We start from the raw sequence: 21,403 nt of genomic DNA, 5'->3' as shown, positions 1-21,403 counted from the left end.
GGGACGAAGGAAAGATAAACGGAGAAGCCTCTCACATATAAAGAAGGTATTACATTTAATCTTGCTCGGCATTTTCTCATGAAGCGCCCAAAAAAGTCTATCTGCCAAATGAAACATTATTTGTTATATTCATGGACTGAAAACTAGGGCTACCAACGAAATGCAGTCCAATTTTATGTTCCTTTTAAAATTTAATCCAAAATAGAATGAGTATGTTTACCAATGTCACAAAGTCTATATACCTACGTTAAGTAATTATTCAGAAGTTTTCCTGTAGATTTTATTTTTGTTGGGAATAATAACCCTCCAGATTCAAAACGTAAACTGTCACCTGTAGTCATTGGTACGATTTCAGGTAAAATCCCTCTTTCAGTGTTATTAACAAACCTTTTATTTTCATGTTGGCTGTGCGTGCTCACACAGCGAGCCTCTTCGTATGTATCTTTAATATTCATTTGTTTGCAAGCGCTGCCAACGGTAGGCTACCCGTAGACGCGATAGTCACGGGTAATGATGCCAGCACTGCAGGAAGCAACTGACGCTGCTTTCCCCTCGGCCCTCACCACCCCAACCCCTCGAAAAACTATCGTTCCCCATAAACACCGCGCGATTCTTCGACAGGCAGTATAGGGAGGACTGAAGTGACGGGAGGATGAATGACGTAGCGCCGATGTAGTGGGAGAAGGAGAGGGGGAGAGAGTGAGTGAACTAGAAAAAAGTGTGGAGTGTGCTATCTGTGAAGAGTTTGAAGTACCAGTTCATTGAAATTGAGTGGTTAGTTCACACTTCACTGGAGTGAAGCGTTCATTTGAACGACTCATTCACGAGCTCCCCATCACTATAATGCGCAGTTGGAGGTGAGCCGCCAGCAGTGGTGGATGTGGGGAGAGAAATGGCGGAGTTCTGAAATTTGTAAGACTGGATGTCATGAACTGCTATGTATATTATGATTTTTCAACACGATTAAGGTAAATACATTGTTTGTTCTCTATTAAAATCTTTCATTTGCTAACTATGCCTATCAGTAGTTAGTGCCTTCAGTAGTTTGAATCTTTTATTTAGCTGGCAGTAGTGGCGCTCGCTGTATTGCAGTAGTTCGAGTAACCAAGATTTTTGTGAGGTAAGTGATTTCTGAAACGTATAGGTTAATGTTAGTCAGGGCCATTCTTTTGTAGGGATTTTTGAAAGTCAGATTGCGTTGCGCTAAAAATATTGTGTGTCAGTTTAAACACAGTCATGTATAATTGTTCAAAGGGGACGTTTCAATACATTAGCAAGCAACAATAACGGGGCTGGCATGAACCTTTGTATTAGGCAGCTGGCCTTATCATCTTGTCTGCTAAACTCACAGTTCTTCATCGAGCTCATTCATGATGTCCAGAGAAGCAGTGAGATATCTACTGCTCAACAGTATCTTAGTGAATGGCGTACCTATGTGATATGGCGCTCGCCGCAAACCTGTGATCTTGGTTAGAGCGCGCACTGTAATCGATTATAGTTCGCTGTCCTGGTGCGGGTGTCGCTCCGGTGGCGATTTGCTATGACGCCGCTGGCGTGTGTTTGCGGTGGCTGGCGGAAAGCGAGGGGGTAGTTGGTTTTCCGGGTATTGCACGGAACGTGAAGTTCGCTCTGCCTGACCGGCTAGTGACTAGCGCTAAGGTTGTGTCTCGCAATATGAGCAGAGTGGTCTGAGGCGGAGACGACTCGCCGCTGTGCTGGTCATGCGGTGGTGATTAATTGGAGTCGGCGTACTTGTTCTTTCTGCCTGTCAGATGTGGAGGTCCGGTGGGGTCCTGTGATACTCTGGCCCGGAGACAACTAGTTGCTGAATTTTGGAGTCGTCTTCCAGGTTAGGGTGTGGGCTCGGTTGGCTCTTCAGATTTTCCCCTGGAAGCTCCAGCAGCGGTTTCTGAACTTTTCTGATGTAGGACAGTGTTGTTGGAACTTTTTGCTGTGTGTGTGGCTCGTTACGATATTTGTTGGTATTAATTTATTGCTCAACTGTAGTCCTGCCCGGAGTTGCGTTCATGTATGGTACATTTGGCAGTCGATGTGTTAGGTAAAGTCTGCCTAAGAAGGGCGGTTTTGTACAGTATATACATAGTGAATTACTGCTGCTTGGTATATGTGGTCTTCTGGGACCTAAACAACACGATCTAGTCAATTTGGTTGTGTATCAGCATTTAGTAGTATGTTCTGTATTTTTTTACTGTGTTATTATTAACTTGGTGGAATAGTCGCGTTTGGTGTCGTTAAGGCACTTCTAAGACTGTGGTTTGACTATTCATGTGCGTTTGGCTTTTATTGTTTCGTTTTAGGAAGCGAGAATTGTTTGAGATTTGTGTGTGTTGGCTTCCGGCACTTATTAAGAGCGCCCGAGTTAACGGCGCTGTGGTTATCATGTGCTGTCGGGATGTTATACTGTATTTTTGAATTTTATCTTGTGTTGCTATTATCTGTCGCGTGTTACAGAACATAACCAGGGTGCGTAAGTGATGGGCAGTTGTGGAAGGCATGTCGGGGAGCTCTCAGCGGTTTATTTCGGGGACCGTTTCTAGTGGGAAGGCTCCGAAGTGTTGAGAGCTCGCTCGTCAGCGATTGCGTTGGGAGTTGCCCTCGCCCTTTGGTTGTATCAAATTATTATTTTGTTATTATATTTATTGGTTGTGTGTTGCGTTTCTTTCATTTTATGGCGCCAAGCGCCATTATCTTTCTCAAAGTTTTTTTATATAAATCATTTTAAATTGTATTGCCAAGTTAACTTATTATTGGATTTCGTCTTTTGGATAAACTCTAAAAGCACTATTGTAAAAAATTCTTGATTTTATGGTGGCAAGCCGCCGTTACTGTTTTTAAAGCTCACTCTTTAACCATTTGTTAAGTTTTGTAAGTTATATGAATTTGTTGTTATTTAAAAGTGTTTAGTATTGGCAATTTAATAAATTGTGTTCGAATATTATTGGGTGGAACTCATTGGATAGTCGTCCTATAAGAATACACATTTCCCTATGAAATACCAGGCACGCAGTTGGTACAGTTCTAATGACGAGTATTGCAGGAGGACTGAACAGATTAAGCGATAAATGTCGGCAAAAATTTGAAATCCGCATTTACTTAAAACAAAATTTGTACAACTCCCAATTTGCCATTTATTGCAAATTGTGGTGCCTGAGCAAAAACAGTCACCGTTAACGTCTCCCCGTTATGGCGACACTTTAACGTTTTCCAATTTTGTGGACATGCCACATTAAGCGATCAGAGACTGTTCGGAATTTTACAAATTTTCAACATTGGGTCACTGTGACATTCACTGTGATTACGTCACATGTCATTAATACAAAACTGTTAAACGTAAGAAGCGGAAAATAAGCGTTTCCTCCACGTCATGGGAAATCACTTTCAGAGACTCATCCTGCAACGTAAGAGCAATCTAAAGATCAAAAACATGTAATTAATTGAGATACACTGTACGTAATAGCGGGAGTAACTCTCATGGGATTAACATCTGCACCGAGAAGTTCCACTGCGCTTTTATCCACCTGAGAAATCAGTGTGAAGGACTCTAAACCCACATGCAATTCTTCTGGTGTTGGTGCCTGCAGTTTTTAAATGTGGCGCCGAGGGTGGGACAGTGACCGACAACGTCTTTTAGTTATGGCGACATCCTCGAATGCTAATAATTTTTTCGACACACCACACGAGGAATGACTTAGTGCTAGGCGGTTAAATGGTAAGCTGGTGATCGCTCAGAAATATCAGGAGAAAGGAGACGCCATATTTCGGCAACATCATTGGAATCATAGTCAGAGACCTGTCCTGCAACGTAAAATGAAAGGACGGAGTAGCCATGAATATGTGCGTTACCTAGAGCGGAACCAACACTTCACGGCGTACACACCACAATGTAACTGCCCCAACTTCCGGATCCAGAGACAGCCTGGTTGCAACAAAAGCTAGCACCCATTGCTGATGGCGAGCAAGAGAAGAATAAAAAAAGTTGAATCTCGTTGGTAAATTAAAACTTTGTGTCGGACCACATGCACCCATATCTGTACATACGAGGCGAGTCAGAAGGAGAGGTACATGCTTTTAGGGGTTTTTCTGAACAAAAAACGTCACATGAACATATGTACTGCTCTTAACAGTTTCTGAGTGAACTAATGAAAACTGGGAAATAGGACAAATGTGGGTGGTAGTAAATGAAAAGTTGTGATCTAATGCTTTAATTGTTACTTTTCCTCACAAAAGATGTTGAAAAGTCCACTGTCAACTACAATGCACTTTGCAGCTCTTGTAGGCAGCTGCTGCTTGGCTGATCTTAGTTCATTCGTGCTGTCTACATCTACATCTACATTTATACTCCGCAAGCCACCCAACGGTGTGTGGCGGAGGGCACTTTACGTGCCACTGTCATTACCTCCCTTTCCTTTTCCAGTCGCGTATGGTTCGCGGGAAGAACGACTACCGGAAAGCCTCCGTGCGTGCTCGAACCTCTCTAATTTTACACTCGTGATCTCCTCTGGAGGTATAAGTAAGGGGAAGCAATATATTCGATACTTCATCCAGAAACGCACCCTCTCGAAACCTGGACAGCGAGCTACACCGCGATGCAGAGCGCCTCTCTTGCAGAGTCTTCCACCTGAGTTTGCTAAACATCTCCGTAACGCTACCACGCTTACCAAATAACCCTACGACGAAACGCGCAGCTCTTCTTTGGATCTTCTCTATCTCCTCTGTCAACCCGACTTGGTACGAATCCCACACTGATGAGCAAGACTCAAGTATAGGTCGAACGAGTGTTTTGTAATCCACCTCCTTTGTTGATGGACTACATTTTCTAAGGACTCTCCCAATGAATCTCAACCTGGCACCCGCCTTACCAACAATTAATTTTATATGATCATTCAACTTCAAATCGTTCCGTACGCATATTCCCAGATATTTTACAGAAGTAACTGCTACCAGTGTTTGTTCCGCTATCATATAATCATACAATAAAGGATCCTTCTTTCTGTGTATTCGCAATACATTACATTTGTCTATGTTAAGGGTCAGTTGTCACTCCCTGCACTAAGTGCCTATCCGCTGCAAATCTTCCTGCATTTCGCTGCAATTTCCTAATGCTGCAACTTCTCTGTATACTACAGCATCATCCGCGAAAAGCCGCATGGAACTTACGACACTATCTACTAGGTCATTTATATATACACTCCTGGAAATTGAAATAAGAACACCGTGAATTCATTGTCCCAGGAAGGGGAAACTTTATTGACACATTCCTGGGGTCAGATACATCACATGATCACACTGACAGAACCACAGGCACATAGACACAGGCAACAGAGCATGCACAATGTCGGCACTAGTACAGTGTATATCCACCTTTCGCAGCAATGCAGGCTGTTATTCACCCATGGAGACGATCGTAGAGATGCTGGATGTAGTCCTGTGGAACGGCTTGCCATGCCATTTCCACCTGGCGCCTCAGTTGGACCAACGTTCGTGCTGGACGTGCAGACCGCGTGAGACGACGCTTCATCCAGTCCCAAACATGCTCAATGGGGGACAGATCCGAAGATCTTGCTGGCCAGGGTAGTTGACTTACACCTTCTAGAGCACGTTGGGTGGCACGGGATACATGCGGACGTGCATTGTCCTGGTGGAACAGCAAGTTCCCTTTCCGGTCTAGGAATGCTAGAACGATGGGTTCGATGACGGTTTGGATGTACCGTGCACTATTCAGTGTCCCCTCGACGATCACCAGTGGTGTACGGCCAGTGTAGGAGATCGCTCCCCACACCATGATGCCGGATGTTGGCCCTGTGTGCCTCGGTCGTATGCAGTCCTGATTGTGGCGCTCACCTGCACGGCGCCAAACACGCATACGACCATCATTGGCACCAAGGCAGAAGCGACTCTCATCGCTGAAGACGACACGTCTCCATTCGTCCCTCCATTCACGCCTGTCGCGACACCACTGGAGGCGGGCTGCACGATGTTGGGGCGTGAGCGGAAGACGGCCTAACGGTGTGCGGGACCGTAGCCCAGCTTCATGGAGACGGTTGCGAATGGTCCTCGCCGATACCCCAGAAGCAACAGTGTCCCTAATTTGCTGGGAAGTGGCGGTGCGGTCCCCTACGGCACTGCGTAGGATCCTACTGTCTTGGCGTGCATCCGTGCGTCGCTGCGGTCCGGTCCCAGGTCGACGGGCACGTGCACCTTCCGCCGACCACTGGCGACAACATCGATGTACTGTGGAGACCTCACGCCTCACGTGTTGAGCAATTCGGCGGTACGTCCACCCGGCCTCCCGCATGCCCACTATACGCCCTCGCTCAAAGTCCGTCAACTGCACATACGGTTCACGTCCACGCTGTCGCGGCATGCTACCAGTGTTAAAGACTGCGATGGAGCTCCGTATGCCACGGCAAACTGGCTGACACTGACGGCGGCGGTGCACAAATGCTGCGCAGCTAGCGCCATTCGACGGCCAACACCGCGGTTCCTGGTGTGTCCGCTGTGCCGTGCGTGTGATCATTGCTTGTACAGCCCTCTCGCAGTGTCCGGAGCAAGTATGGTGGGTCTGACACACCGGTGTCAAAGTGTTCTTTTTTCCATTTCCAGGAGTGTATATTGTGAAAAGCAATTGTTCCATAACACTCTCCTGTGGCACGCCAGAGGTTACTTTAACGTCTGTAGACGTCTCTCCATCGAGAACAACATGCTGTGTTCCGCTTGCTAAAAACTCTTCAATCCAGCCATACAGTTGGTCTGATATTCCGTAGGCTCTTACTTTGTTTATCAGGCGACAGTATCCTTTACTGGAGCACGCGCATGTAAAACACAAGTGAGAAGCTCTACCTTTGTGTCCACTCTGCGCTTGTACACTTCGCTCTTAAGCCAACCCTACAAACAATAATCTAATGGAGTAAGACGGAGACGGATCCAGCACCCAGATTATGTAATACGTTTCAGTGAGGTACTGTGTCACTGGCCGTACGGAATGTGCAGGAACTTCGTCCAGCTGAAAGTACATACGACGTTGTGTTGCCAAAGGGATGTCTTCCAATTATTTTGGTAACACGCTTTGAAGGAAATCAAGATATCATACTCCATTGAGACGGTTATGTAAAATAACTGGACCGATGAGTTGGTCACCAATAATTAGTGCACATTGATGTGGTCCGTAGAGAATACACTACGTAACCTAATGTCTTTTTTATTTTATTCGCACGTCAGTGCTGGTGAAGAAGGAAATGCGACTGACGTTCGTGATTTTCAAACAGCTGTACGTCGGATATGATTAAAAAAAGGGCATATCTTGATTTCAAGTTTTTGTTCAGAATCACCAATACTGTCGCCCCTCGAAGCAGGTACCTTTCTTCCTGACTCACCCTATCTTCTGTACTAGCGGAAGACAGGCTGTGAGGACTGGTCGTCAGTCGTGCCTGGATAGTCCAGCCGCTTAAATTATTGACAGAGAACGGCTTCGTTCTGTGTTCGCCTCTTGGTCCGGCATAGAGTTTTAATCTGGCAGCAAGTATGCAGGTCCATTTATAACGAAGGCTTCTCTGGGCCCAGAAAAATTTCGTCTGAATCTGTGTACGACAGTGTCGATCAGTTTCATGCAGAATCCTTGCTCTAGTGCTCTTCCACTTATCTGCTGCTCAGTGGTCGCAATTTGTTATGTCCTTCCGAATAGCTTAAAAGAGGATCAGAAATTGCAGCCTAAACTCAAGAATAAAGCGGTTGATCTTCTACGTCGAAATCTGCATATGTGCTCCGTGAGCCACCTGGCGGTGTGTGGCGGAGCGTACTTTGTGTAACTGTCACTTCCCCCCTTTCCTGTATCAGTCGCGAATAGTTCGCGGGAAGTACGATTGCCAGTAATACTCCGTGTGCGTTCGAATCTTCATGGTCTTTTGACGAGATATATTTGTTGACTCCCCTAGAAACATTCACTCTCGGAACATTGACACTGGATCACACCGCAACGCACTGGAGTTCGTTGATCATCTCTGTGACTCTTTCGTGCTTACTAAATGAACTTGTAACGAAACGCGCTTGTCTTCTTTGGATTTTCCCTATTTCATCTACCAGTCCTAACTGTTACAGATCCCATACTCACGAGCAATATTCAAGTACCGGTCAAACGAGTGTTTTGCAAACAACTACTTTTGTTGATGGACTGCATTTCCTCAGGATTCTTCCATAAATCTCGATATGCTATCTGCCTTACTCGCGATTAACTTCATGTGGTCGTTCCATTCCAAATCGCTCCGTACATCTACTCCTACACGGTTTATGGAAGCAGCTTCTTACAGTGACTGTTCTGCAATTGTTTAACCACATAATAAACGGTCTGTCCGTCTGTGTATTCGCAACACGCTACATTTGTTTATGTTGCGGGTCAATTGCCACTCCCTGAACAAGCGTCGATTCTCTACAGGTCTTCCAATTTTCTAGTGCCGCGACTTCTCTATATAGAACAGCATCATCTGCGAAAAGCGTCATGGAACTTCTGTCGTTCTCTACGAGATCATTTACATACATTGTGAAAAGCAGTGGTCCTATAACTGTCCCCTGAGGCACGCCCGAAGTTTCTTTTACGTCTGAAGGTTTCTTTCTGTTCCGAATGACATACTGCGTTCTGTGTGCTCGAAGTGCTTCAGTCCAATCACACAGTTGGTCCGCTGTTCCATACGGTCGTATTTTGTTCATTAGGTGGCAGTGCGGAACCGCATCGAATGCCCTCCGGAAGTCAAGGAACACGGACTCTACTACGGCGTCAGTACTGCTCGTCTCGTAGACAAACAGAGGAGCGAGCTGGGTTTCGGACAGTCGTCGTTTGCGGAATCTTTGTTGCTAACTTCTCGTAAAAAGTTCTCGTTCATCTGATTCATTTTGGAGAGACCTTCTGAGACAAATCTTTGCCCCGATACAGTCGTTCTTGCGCAGACCCACACTTCTTATTCCATTCTAATTTAATAAATCCCACTTAAATATGTATAGATCTAAACATGGATTCCTAAGATATTTTTCTTATGTTTCAGAGTATCAGATGCGCTAAATGCTACTGTCTCCTTGTCTTAATGACCACTCTAGCAGTAACTGTCACCATCAGTTTCATACGAAATAAATTCTGTAGTTTCTTACTCTAATATCAGAAATTTATTACGAATGCTTCTTAGATTCCGGAGCGTACGCTGCAGTGAAAACATTGTGAGAGACGAAGACTGTGTTCTGGACCGGGGCACGAACTTAAAAATTTAACGTAGGTGTAGACGGCGATAGCACTGGCTGATGTAACCAGCCCTGCCTCGCCGTCCCTGCCCGTCTTCTGATTGCCAAGCTTCCCAGAGGTTCGCCTGAATTTCCCACAAAATTCGAGAGTCCACGGTCGAGTCTCGGTTCGACAAACAGTTATAACGCGCCTTGCTGACTGGAGGTGGTCTGTACCATCCATGCCTTGCAAGAAATGTTCAACGCTAGTAAACGGTCTGTCCGTTTGTGTATTCGCAACACGCTACATTTGTTTATGTTGCGGGTCAATTGCCACTCCCTGAGCAAGCGTCGGTCCTCTACAGGTCTCTGGCGGAATTCGCACTCACAATTTCCATTATGCGGTGCATGAACGGCGATTTGTCCTCTGTAATATGCGGCTTTTCGCGGATGATGCTGTAGTATACAGAGAAGTTGCAGCATTAGAAAATTGCAGCGAAATGCAGGAAGATCTGCAGCGGATAGGCACTTGGTGCAGGGAGTGGCAACTGACCCTTAACATAGACAAATGTAATGTATTGCGAATACATAGAAAGAAGGATCCTTTATTGTGTGATTATATGATAGCGGAACAAACACTGGTAGCAGTTACTTCTATAAAATATCTGGGAGTATGCGTACAGAGCGATTTGAAGTGGAATGATCATATAAAAGTAATTGTTCGTAAGGCGGATGCCAGGTTGGGTTTCATTGGGAGAGTCCTTAGAAAATGTAGTCCATCAACAAAGGAGGTGGCTTACAAAACACTCGTTCGACCTATACTTGAGTATTGCTCATCAGTGTGGGATCCGTACCAGGTCGGACTGACAGAGGAGATAGAGAAGATCCAAAGAAGAGCTGCGCGTTTCGTCACAGCGTTATTTGGTAAGCGTGATAGCGTTACGGAGATGTTTAGCAAACTCAAGTGGCAGACTCTGCAAGAGGGGCGCTCTGCATCGTCGTGTAGCTTACTGTCCAGGTTTCGAGACGGTGCGTTTCTGGATGAGGTATCGAATATATTGCTTCCCCCTACTTATACCTCCAGAGGAGATCACGAATGTAAAATTAGAGAGATTCGAGCGCGCACGGAGGATTTCCAGTAGTCGTTGTCCCCGCGAACCATACGCGACTGGAACAGGAAAGGGAGGTAATGACAGTGGCACGTAAAGTGCCCTCCGCCACACACCGTTGGGTGGCTTGCGGAGTATAAATGTAGATGTAGAATTGGAGCGAGAAATTAGAGGGAGTGATGGGTAGGTTCTGCGTACCAAGACTCTAGATGTAAGTCCAAATCTCTGCAAAGTGTCTCACAGATTGAGGGAATGTGCGACTGTTGGCAGTAACCCGTCCGTATGACGTGTGCGTTAAGCATTGCGGCCCGTTGTTGAAAGTCGAAAGGGTGTGCCGGCAGCGGTAGCCCCGCTCTCCCTTTCTTCCCACCGTCAACAACACAAACACGCCAGTGCACTGCTGATGCAATCTTCATAAGCACCTCCACTTAGTAGTTACACTTGAGACACCTGACCCACAAACTTCCGAAGTAGCGCTAGGTCTCGCACGATGCCATGAGTCACATGGCAGTCCTTTTGTAAATTGGCCTTCGATATCCGAAATCACACATTATTCACAGCTGTTGCAATCTCGTCAGCTGTGAGTGCACTATTTAAATTTCCTTATTTCCGTCTCATATTCTGTGTCAATGCGGAAATGACGAAGTAATGGAGCATTTAAAACTGTCATCCATACTCGGGCGGAATTCGCATTCACAATTTCCATTATGCGGTGCATGAACGGCGATTTGTCCTCAGTAATATTGATGACACCCTACAACAGGAAATAAACAAATAATTTATACCAGTGTGCATAAGGCTGCCGAAATACCGTGTATCAGCTTCCGCGCTGCAGCTGTAGCACAGGAAATACAATTCTGAGAAATTCCCTCCACTACAGTATCACAAGAATAACGGAGAAAGAGAACGGAGAACGAGACTTTAAAATAAATATGATATGCATACGAGATTGTATGTATTTACTGCAACCAGTCACAATGCTTATTGATTATTCATTTATTTGAGACGTGTTTAGAGTCATGGGCGATCATCTGCAGGAGATAAAGCATACTTTTCTAAGTCTATTAACTGTATTATCGCCATTTTGTTGAGTTGCCAGAGTCTTCATTAGGTCCTTGTGGTACGTCTCGTTATATAGTAAATGAATAATGTGTGTGGTATATTTCTTGCCAAAAAGACGTGGCGATCTGTAAATATTTTTTGGTAATATTATACTGGTTACTTAAGACATGTACGCCCACTGACTGTTGCGTTGCTCGGCTATCTATCCTCACTTTGCAACACTTTCCTAACACACGTTTCTCTTTCGCATTGTGCCATCATGCCTGAAGATGAGCATCAGTGGCTCGAAATTCGCGGCAAATAAGTCAACTTTATAAGACTGAAATTCCATAAACATTGACACTGGTTGCGGTATATGCATATAAGCTTCACTGTAAAAATACCGCTAAAATTGATTAATCGCTAACCAGCATTGCAGTTCCCTACGATAGTAACTTTCTAGTGGATTTATACAGAAGTAATGTTGAAGTTATCTGGTGGAAGTGCGACGATTCTTTAAGAAAGAGGTTGTTTCATTCTGTGTATTACATCAGCTTACCGGTATATAGGGTGGCGCTGAGAAGATGAGAAGTCTGTATTTATTTCCCTTTTGCTTTCTGAATTGCCTGCATTCGCATTGTTTTTATCATCTAGAAATTTGACCACTTCGAGGATTTTGTTACCATGCCTAAATACGGGCTTGACTGAATGTAACTGTAAAGGGTTCTTTTTTTAATTTGGCTTCTGATATCTTAAATCACAGTCATAGCATACTGCAATTTTGTCTCTCTGGACGCATTAATACTTACAAATTTTCTTATTCTCATCACATATTTTGTATCTGTCATAGGACTGACGCAATAACGGCGCATTTAAAACACCCACCCATGACCGAGAGGAACTCGAACCCATGACCTTCACATTGCGAGGCAGCAAGATCACGAAACGTGACGCATTGTATATTTTACGACACTGACAACGCATTACAATGCAAATAGTATTTGTACATCTGTATAATGCTGCCGATAGGTAGTAGTTCAATTGTTGCGCTGATTCCGAATCACAAGAAATGTTACCTTAAGCAGCTCCTCCATTCAAGTGTTACATGGTCAACAAAAATAAAGAAGACAACGAAACATGTACCGTAAAGTGTCAATGATACGCATACCCGTAGTACAGTTCAGTAATACGGCAACCATCTAACATACTGACATCGAAGTCACTGAAATGCAGTCTCTCTTTAAAATCGAGGCTGTTTTGCGCTTTGAATAATATCAACTCCACTGCGTATCGTGCGGTGCCAAGGAGACGCCAAATTTATATTTATCTCATTTTTGCAGACATTTTCATTGTTACAGCTTGCGCAAATTGTCATCTGCGTCTATTAGTACAGGCATGATGGTGTAACCTTAATGGGATATACTTTTTAAATATTACTAGCGTGCCCGGCATGCATTGTAAGTTGGTACACGCATGCAATGGATGTGCAAAGGAAATCACATACATTAACGTATTTCACACATATTTGTATATATATCTAATACGTATCTCTAGCGAATTCGCCCTGCGTTTCATCTTAATTTTGAGGAAACTTTAAATTCTGCCAGTAACTGATTGTCGTCTCGAAAAAAAGAACTATCACTGGTAACTCTCTGATTCTCTGCTGTTTTGCACCATGCCATTTTGGTGACGACGTTAAATGTATCTGACGTGCTGAGTCATGTGGTATGACTTTTGGTCCCGGACCATAATGTGGATGATACGTTGAAAATCGTAAATGAGGGACAGGTTGTATTTTACACTTTTGTATTCCAAGTCAATTAATTACAGGAAAGAAATGCCGACAGATGGTTTTCAGACGTTTCTAAATGTCATCCCTTGTCATCGTCACCACCACCCCTCCCCTCCCGTCCCACCAACGGTAGTAGATATAAAAATTTAGATACCAATTTTTTTATACTTCACTGCTACATTGTAAACAGTGAGTAATGGATGTACCAAATTTGGTTGAAATTGCTGCTGACGTTCCTGAGGTGTGATTTTCTGTGACGCCTTTTCACCCCAAACCCTCAGCCACGGGGTGATGCCGTAAATTTTTACAGACAGCAACTGATACGTGTGCCAATTTTGATACAAATTCTTTCAGGCGTTACAGAGAGATGCTGAGAAATGTCAATATCGTGGCATTCCCTCTCACCCCCTACCCCAGCAGTAGGCATGAAACATCATCGTGACTCTCGGGCATGGATGTGTGTGATATCCTTAGGTTAGTTAGGTTTAAGTAGTTCTAATTTCTAGGGGACTGATGACCGCAGATATTAAGTCCCATAGTACTTAGAGCCATTTGAGCCCATCATCGTGACTGTAGCTAGTAAGTGTAGTGACCCCGAAAGGTGTTATTTTTGCCTGTTAATATCGATCGTTATCAAATATTTTTACATGTCACATATCCTTACCCCACCTCCACACCTAAGAGTGGTTGTATTATATTATCGCAACAATATTTTTATACAAATAATTGCACAAATAACGAGTCATGTATATACAAAATTTAACTGAAAATGCTCCAGAAGTTCCCGAGTTTAGCTTTCATGTCACCCCGTCTTCGTCTCCGCCCCTAGTGGTGGCAGGTGGTTCTTCCCCCCACAGAAACATTCGCGAGCATGTCACAACAGCTCTCCAAAGTTTCATCGCAATCGAACGAATAATATGGGTACGCATAGGAGATGAACAAAGAAATATTGGTTTTTAGGGTTCCGTGCCTAAACTTATAGAAACGAGAGCCTTATAGGATCACTTCGTTTTCCGTCTGTCTGTCAACCTGTATATCTGTCCGACTGTTAAGAACCCTTTTTTCTCAGCAACGAGCAGGCGTATCAAGTTAACTTGTATCACACATTTCGGTCTATGGTCTCTTGGAGGAGTAAAAATTTGAAGCTTCTACGTCACTTCACTCAAAAGATATGGCCATTTACCTCGTATATTTTGATACTCGAAAACTCTCTCATCAAAACCGACAGGGTGCTTCCTGTTGACTTAGAATCATAAAATTTGGCAAGAAGTAAGATTTCACAGTACAAGTAAAGGAAAAAGCCCGAAAATTGCTAATTTTAGTTGTATTACACGAAAAAATATTTTTTGTCTTTTTTTAACCATCTGTCTCTCTGTTCGTTTGTTAAGACCGTCTTTCCCTGGAACAGTTTGGCGTATCAAGTTCAAATTCATGTCACACACTAAGCTCTACGGTCCCTTGGCGGCGTAAAAATTACAAGCTTCTAAGTCAATTTAGTAAAAAGATATGGCCCTTTGTGTCATATGATTTGATACTCGCAAACTCACTCATCAAAATCTGTATGTTTACTAGATCCATGAAATTCAGCAAGAAGCAATATTTCACAGTAATGGTATAGTAAAAAATCTGAATCTTGTTAAAATTGTGATTATAACATAAAAAAATATCTCTTGTCATTTGAACATAGTTGCATTCATCATCCGTCAAGAGCATAACAGGCGAACATTACTGCATGCAAATATAAAATGTAAGTTGCAGTCACGTTTTAGTACGCAGATAACCAACGTTTTATTATCTCTCCTCTTTCTACATATATACAGTGTAGTCTCCTGCTAGCTTCTTTTTGCATGTCCGTTCTAGCCTGAGGAACTACTGTAGAGATTTTGATACGGTCTCGGAATTACCGGGACCAGTATCTTGCCAGTATCGATATCAAATGGCTCTGAGCACTATGGGACTCAACATCTTAGGTCATAAGTCCCCTAGAACTTAGAACTACTTAAACCTAACTAACCTAAGGACATCACACACACCCATGCCCGAGGCAGGATTCGAACCTGCGACCGTAGCAGTCCCGCGGTTCCGGACCGCAGCGCCAGAACCGCTAGACCACCGCGGCCGGCAGTATCGATATCGATAACAGGCAAAAATCGTAGAGATTCTCGATTCCCAGGATAGATGAACTATATAGAAACCCTCAATGCGCGAGTCCTACTCGCATTTGGCCAGTTTATAAATATTAGATGCACGATATATCACTATAGTCCTGTCCATGTTTGCGTATAATGGTCGCTGGCCTCCGACGCGAAATTTTGTCGCAAGCTAAAGTAATCGTGTCCAGGTGCCGCCTGTGTCCAGTTCCTCGAAAGTCGCGCGTTTCGCGCTGCCGGCTGCACTGACCGCCGACTTACCGGGAGGCGCCGAGTAGCTGCGAGTCCAGCTGCTATCTGTGACGTGTGGCCGCGGCGGTTGCTGCTGCTGCTGCTGCGACGGCGCCCGGCAGTGGACTAGTGGACTGGGGGCCCCTCCGCGACCAGCTCACCTCCTCGCTGCGCCTCCCAGAAGGCCTCCGACAACTGGCGGGGCGGCGGCGGTTGTGGTTACGGCAGCGGCAGCGGCAGCGGCAGCGGCGGCGGCGTACAAAGGACGTAGCGGCATCCACGGCGACGGGTAATAACGCGCACCATGCACAGGCCACGGAGGTAGTGTTAGGCAGATTAGCGCACGAGCTCAAGCGTTCAGGCAATCCTACCACCGGCACAGCATCTGCGTTTAGGGTAGGAACAGGGCAACTATCTCAGTGTTGATATTCGCGAAAGAAACTGGCATTCTTGGGGTGTTTTAATAAAAATTTCGCAGTTTACCAGATGCGTAAAGCAGTAGTCTTTAAACGATTGAAAATTCAGGAAAACTGCCTATGACGACGATTAAGGCGTCTTTGAGATCATCACGAAGCGTAATCGTACAGCGCAATTACTAGGAAGCTATCTGTGGTGTCACCGCCAGACACCACACTTGCTAGGTGGTAGCTTTAAATCGGCCGCGGTCCATTAGTACATGTCGGACCCGCGTGTCGCCACTGTCAGTAATTGCAGACCGAGCGCCACCACACGGCAGGTCTAGAGAGACGTACTAGCACTCGCCCAGTTGTACGGACGACTTTGCTAGCGACTACACTGACGAAGCCTTTCTCTCATTTGCCGAGAGACAGTTAGAGTAGCCTTCAGCTAAGTCCATGGCTACGACCTAGCAAGGCGCCATTAACCATGTCTAGAGAGAGTCTCACTTGTATCATCAAGAATGCTGTATACAAATGATGGATTAAAGTTAAGTATTCCAGCAGCTACGTACTTTTCTTTATAGCATTCATTACGTATCCTGTTCCAGACCTCACGCCAGTCTGCGTTAGATTGTAGCGTGCATTTCGGCCTCCTCTAACTACAAGGTGTTGGCACATCTGCCAACACATCACTATCCGCAGCTCTTTAAATAATGTAAAGCTAAATACACTACACACTGAAGAGCCAAAACGGAAGTGGTACACCTACCTCATATCGTGTAGAGCGCCCGCGAGCAAGCAGAAGTGCCGCAACACGACGTGGCATGGACTCGACTAATGTCTGAAGTAGTGCTGGAGGGAATTGACATCGTGAAGCATGCAGGGCTGTCTATAAATCCGTAAGAGTACGAGAGGGGTGGAGATCTCTTCTGAACAGCATGTTGCGAGGCACCCTAGACATGTTCAATAATATTCATGTCTGGGGAGTTTGATGGCCAGCGGAAGTGTGTAAACTCAGAAGAGTGTTCCTGGAGCCACTACGTAGCATTTCTGGACGTGTAGGCGTCGCATTGTCCTGCTGGAATTTCCGAAGTCCGTCGAAATGCCCAATGGACACGAATGGATGGAGGTGATCAGACAGGACGCTTACGTACGTGTCACCTGTCAGAGTCGTATGAGGGGTCCCATGTCACTGACTCCACACGCCCCACAGCATTACACAGTCTCCATGAGCTTGAACAATCCCCTGCTGGCATGCAGGTTCCATGGATTTGTATTGTATTGTATGTTAACCGGGGACCTAGAAACGACGGAGAGGCTCCGTCCCCGCCGCAGCCGTAGTGGTCCTCAACGCCACGACGACTACCGTAGTCCACTGCACCCCCCGCCGCCCCACACCGAACCCAGGGTTATTGTGCGCTTCGGCCCCCGGTGGACCCCCCCCAGGGAACGTCTCACACCAGACGAGTGTAACCCCTATGTTTGCGTTGTAGAGTAATGGTGATGTAGGCATACGTGGAGAACTTGTTTGCGCAGCAATCGCCGACATAGTGTAACTGAGGCGGAATAAGGGGAACCAGCCCGCATTCGCCGGGCAGATGGAAAACTGCCTAAAAACCATCCACAGACTGGCCGATTCACCGGACCTCGACACAAATCCGCCTAGCGGATTCGTGCCGGGGACCAGGTGCACCTTCCTGCTCTGGAAAGCCGTGCGTTAGACAGCACGGCCAACCAGGCGGGCTTCCATGGATTCATTATGTTGTCTCCATACCCGTATATGTCCATCCGCTCGATACAATTTGAAACGAGACTCGTACGACCAAGCGACTTGTTTCCAGTCGTAAGCACTGAAAGGTGGCTACACTGAGCCACAGCGCCAGAAATCGCGCCAGAGAGTATTGTTCCGCCGCCTCCACTGGCAGTGATTATTGAGACGTAGCGGCAAGCAGTTCTTGCCGAGAAGTTGTGGTGGACACTGCTTGTAGCTGAAGTCAGAGTGAGATGCGGTAGTGGAGAGTGTTGTTCCATGTTTTATGCAGTGGTTTGATGGGAGAGATGATGATGTTCTAATGGAGATATTGTAATGGTCAGAGTGCATTTCGTCAATATATATGGAGGTATTTTCTTTTATTCTTTTATTCTTTCAGTGACCTGAATAATGTGTCATTACAGGTTCAGTCAACAAAGCATCTGGCGTGTGTTCTTGTATTAGAGTGTAATTTTGGTTTTCTTGCACAATTATAGTATTTGTAATTTTCTTTTATCACGTCAGGATAATTGGTATTTAAAAATTCTTGTCTTGTTGAAGAAGAACCGTGCCAGATGTGCGTTGAGTCATACTACCACATACAGAACAGCTACACTTGTGCCTTGTTGGTTTCGTAGGTTTTATAGTTGCTGGGGACTTAATTAATTATTTGTATTAACTGAAATTTTCATTTCATTCTTTGTGGTTGTTACATGCAGTCAGATTGCGTACAAAAACTAGTCAGGGCCAGCCGTTTACGAAACAGCGTAATCGGACATACAGCGACAGAAAATTAAAAAGTATTTGCATTGCATTCTTATATCTTTATTATAATAAAGCCCCCATGCACGTGGCGACCGCTGCTTCGGATCGTCCCTTGGAATTCTTCTGATTGTAAAAATAGTAGACAGTAGTATTGTTGTAGTAATTTGTGGTTTAGTAACTGTAGTCTATTTTGCATGTGCAGATTTGGTAATTGGCATTCTTCTAATGATATTTTTCAAAATTTAATTTTTATTGCCTTGTATACGCGTTTGACGATTTGGTGCAATTATTTCAATTGTTCGATTAATCGTGTTTGAGGGAAATATTTCGTGTGAATGGTATTGTTGATGATAAAGTGTCATTGTGTGTAATTTTCATATAGTGACGAGTTTTGTATATTTTGTAAATGATTACGCGATCAATGAAAAAGGCAAAAATGATGAATAGTGAGAATGACGAAATTGTTGATATGGCGAACTCGCCAACACAGGAGAACAGTGTGATGAATAATGAAGTTGAAAACAATTTAATAAGTCGGGAAAATAGTCCGGAACCATTTCAAAATTTTTCTCATTCAGAAAATTCACAGAATACGAGATTGACGATAGAAGATTCTGGAATAGTATCGAACACAGATAGCTTTACAGCTATGCAGAAGGAAGTTAGTTTTGTGGGAAATGTTAGGGGCGAAAAGAATTTCGAACCGGCTGATATGGAGCAGTTGATGAGTGCAATATTAAATTTGGGATCACAGTTACGATCTGAATTAAAAACAGATAGGGAAACAATGGAAATACGGTTAGACTCACTGGGATCACAGTTACGGTCTGAATTAAAAACAGATAGGGAAACAATGGAAAAACGGTTAGACTCACTGGGATCACAAATGGGAACAATGGAAACACGGTTAGACTCACGAATAGGGACATGTTTCAAAAATATGAAAGATGAGTTAAAGAAAGAAATCAGAGAAGAAGTACAACCGATTTTGAACTCTCACAATAATAGATTAATTGCAGTAGAGATTAGACAAAGGGAACAGGATAGAGAACAGGAAGAAAGAGATCGCGTGATAGTACAAAAATTTTCAGAGTTAAATTTACAACGTGCACACGATAAGAAAGAAATATTTGAGAGAATCGAGGAATCCGTACCAAATGACAGAATAAATAACCTAACGCAACAGTGTGAACAGTTAACGACTAAATGTGACAATACCGAAACCCGAGTCGCGACACTTACGGAAGACGTAAATAAACAGAAAGAACAATTAGGTGATTTACCGGAAAGAGTTGAGGAGATTTCAGTTAGATTGACAAGTCTTAGCTTAAATGGGGACAGAGATTCAGATGATACAGCTCCATTGCCATTTTCAGAAACCGAAGAGTACCAGAACATAAATAAACATGTTGAAAATCAGGGAAAATTTAATGAACGCGTGAAAAGGGAATTTGAGGCATTAAAAAAGCAAGTCAAACAAATTGAAGGCGAAATCGTAGGAAAAGACGGCAAAAGAAATTTAGAATCACAGATACCAGAGGGGTTTGAAGAAAGTAATTTGTTTCATTTACGGGATGCAACAAGAGAGCGCCAGGCGCGCGAACTTGACAATAATCGACATTGGGACTGGGACAGACGCGGTAGGTCTTTGTCGCCACGAGACGAAAACTTTGACTATAAACACTTTTTGACTGTTCGGAAATTTAAGATCTTCCGCAATTCTAAGAATGACATACATCCATGTGCGTGGTTAGATCAATTTATGTACGCACTTCCACCAAATTGGCCACTAAGTCACAAACTGGAATTTGTGTGTGGATATTTAGAAAACGAACCGGCGACGCGGATGCGCGCACTCATTAGAGATTGTAATAATCTGAATGATTTTTATCATGCATTCCTATCGGCATATTGGTCCGAAAACACGCAAGACAGAGTCAAACACAGTCTTATCATGCAGCGTAATTTCAAACAGTCTGAATTCCGCACGCTAGCGGAATATTTTGAAGACATGATTCGAAAGAATCAGTTCCTTTCCAACCCTTATAGCCCGACTGAATTAATTCGCATTTGTTTAACTAAGCTGCCACAATCCATAAGACAAATTGCTTTAGCCGGACGATGTAAAGACGACATTGAGACTTTTAAGACTTTGTTGCAAGAACTTGAGTATGACAACGACGACGGAACTTCTTGTAACTTTTTCAGTAACAGTAATTACAATAGATTTTCAGAGAAAAGGGATAGTGATCGGAACGGGCGTTATATGGGTAATTTTGACAATGACAGACGTAACAGACAGGACAATAGATACCAGCCTTATGACAATAACAGACGTTCTAACAGAAATTACACAGACAAGTATAAAAAACGGTAATTCGTACCGGAATGATCAATCATATGGAAACAGTAATCGGTATCACCAAGACAGAAATTATTCATACAGTAATAGAAATTCTTACTACAGAAATAATCAGGGTAGTAGATACAACAATAATTTCAGAAGTGACAGTCGAAATTATACAACAAGTAGTTATGCAGACAGACAGGAAAACAGAAATTTTAATAACAGACACAACCAAGAATTTGTATCTAACAGACAGGAGGGACCTAATTGGCATCCTCCACGTGACAGAACTTCAGAGAGACAAGTGCAAGTCGTAGAAATGGATCCGCGAAATGACGCGAATAATCAAAGACGTGAAGCAAACAATCGACAATGACTAGCAGCTTCGGGTTCTGGCAGCAATATAGACGGTTCAGAAAGTAATGACACTACGGCTTTACACTACGTACGCCTGGAAGACATGAGAGACATTTTGTTAGACGAAAAGGAAAATAATGTAGACGCATTTTTACATCCTGTTATTGAAGTATGTGTGGGTAAGAATAAGTTCACTGCAGTTTTAGATTCTGGGAGCCCTTTGAATGTCATTAGTGAATCA

General features: G+C 44.1%; 1 protein-coding gene across 1 annotated transcript in view; it reads right to left on the bottom strand.

The window, feature by feature from the left end:
* LOC126188683 (fatty-acid amide hydrolase 2-like) overlaps nucleotides 1-21,403 on the bottom strand; it is a 441,285-nt gene that overhangs the window by 375,357 nt on the left and 44,525 nt on the right. The window contains exon 3 of the mRNA XM_049930290.1: nucleotides 15,576-15,679. Coding sequence (XP_049786247.1) covers nucleotides 15,576-15,679 — 104 coding nt within the window. The remainder of the gene's footprint in view (nucleotides 1-15,575; nucleotides 15,680-21,403) is intronic.

The sequence above is a fragment of the Schistocerca cancellata genome, chromosome 5, assembly GCF_023864275.1.
Source record: "Schistocerca cancellata isolate TAMUIC-IGC-003103 chromosome 5, iqSchCanc2.1, whole genome shotgun sequence".
NCBI classification, from domain to species: domain Eukaryota; kingdom Metazoa; phylum Arthropoda; class Insecta; order Orthoptera; family Acrididae; genus Schistocerca; species Schistocerca cancellata.
The sequence above is the reverse complement of the archived record's forward strand: the minus strand, read 5'-3'. Positions and strand labels throughout refer to the sequence as shown.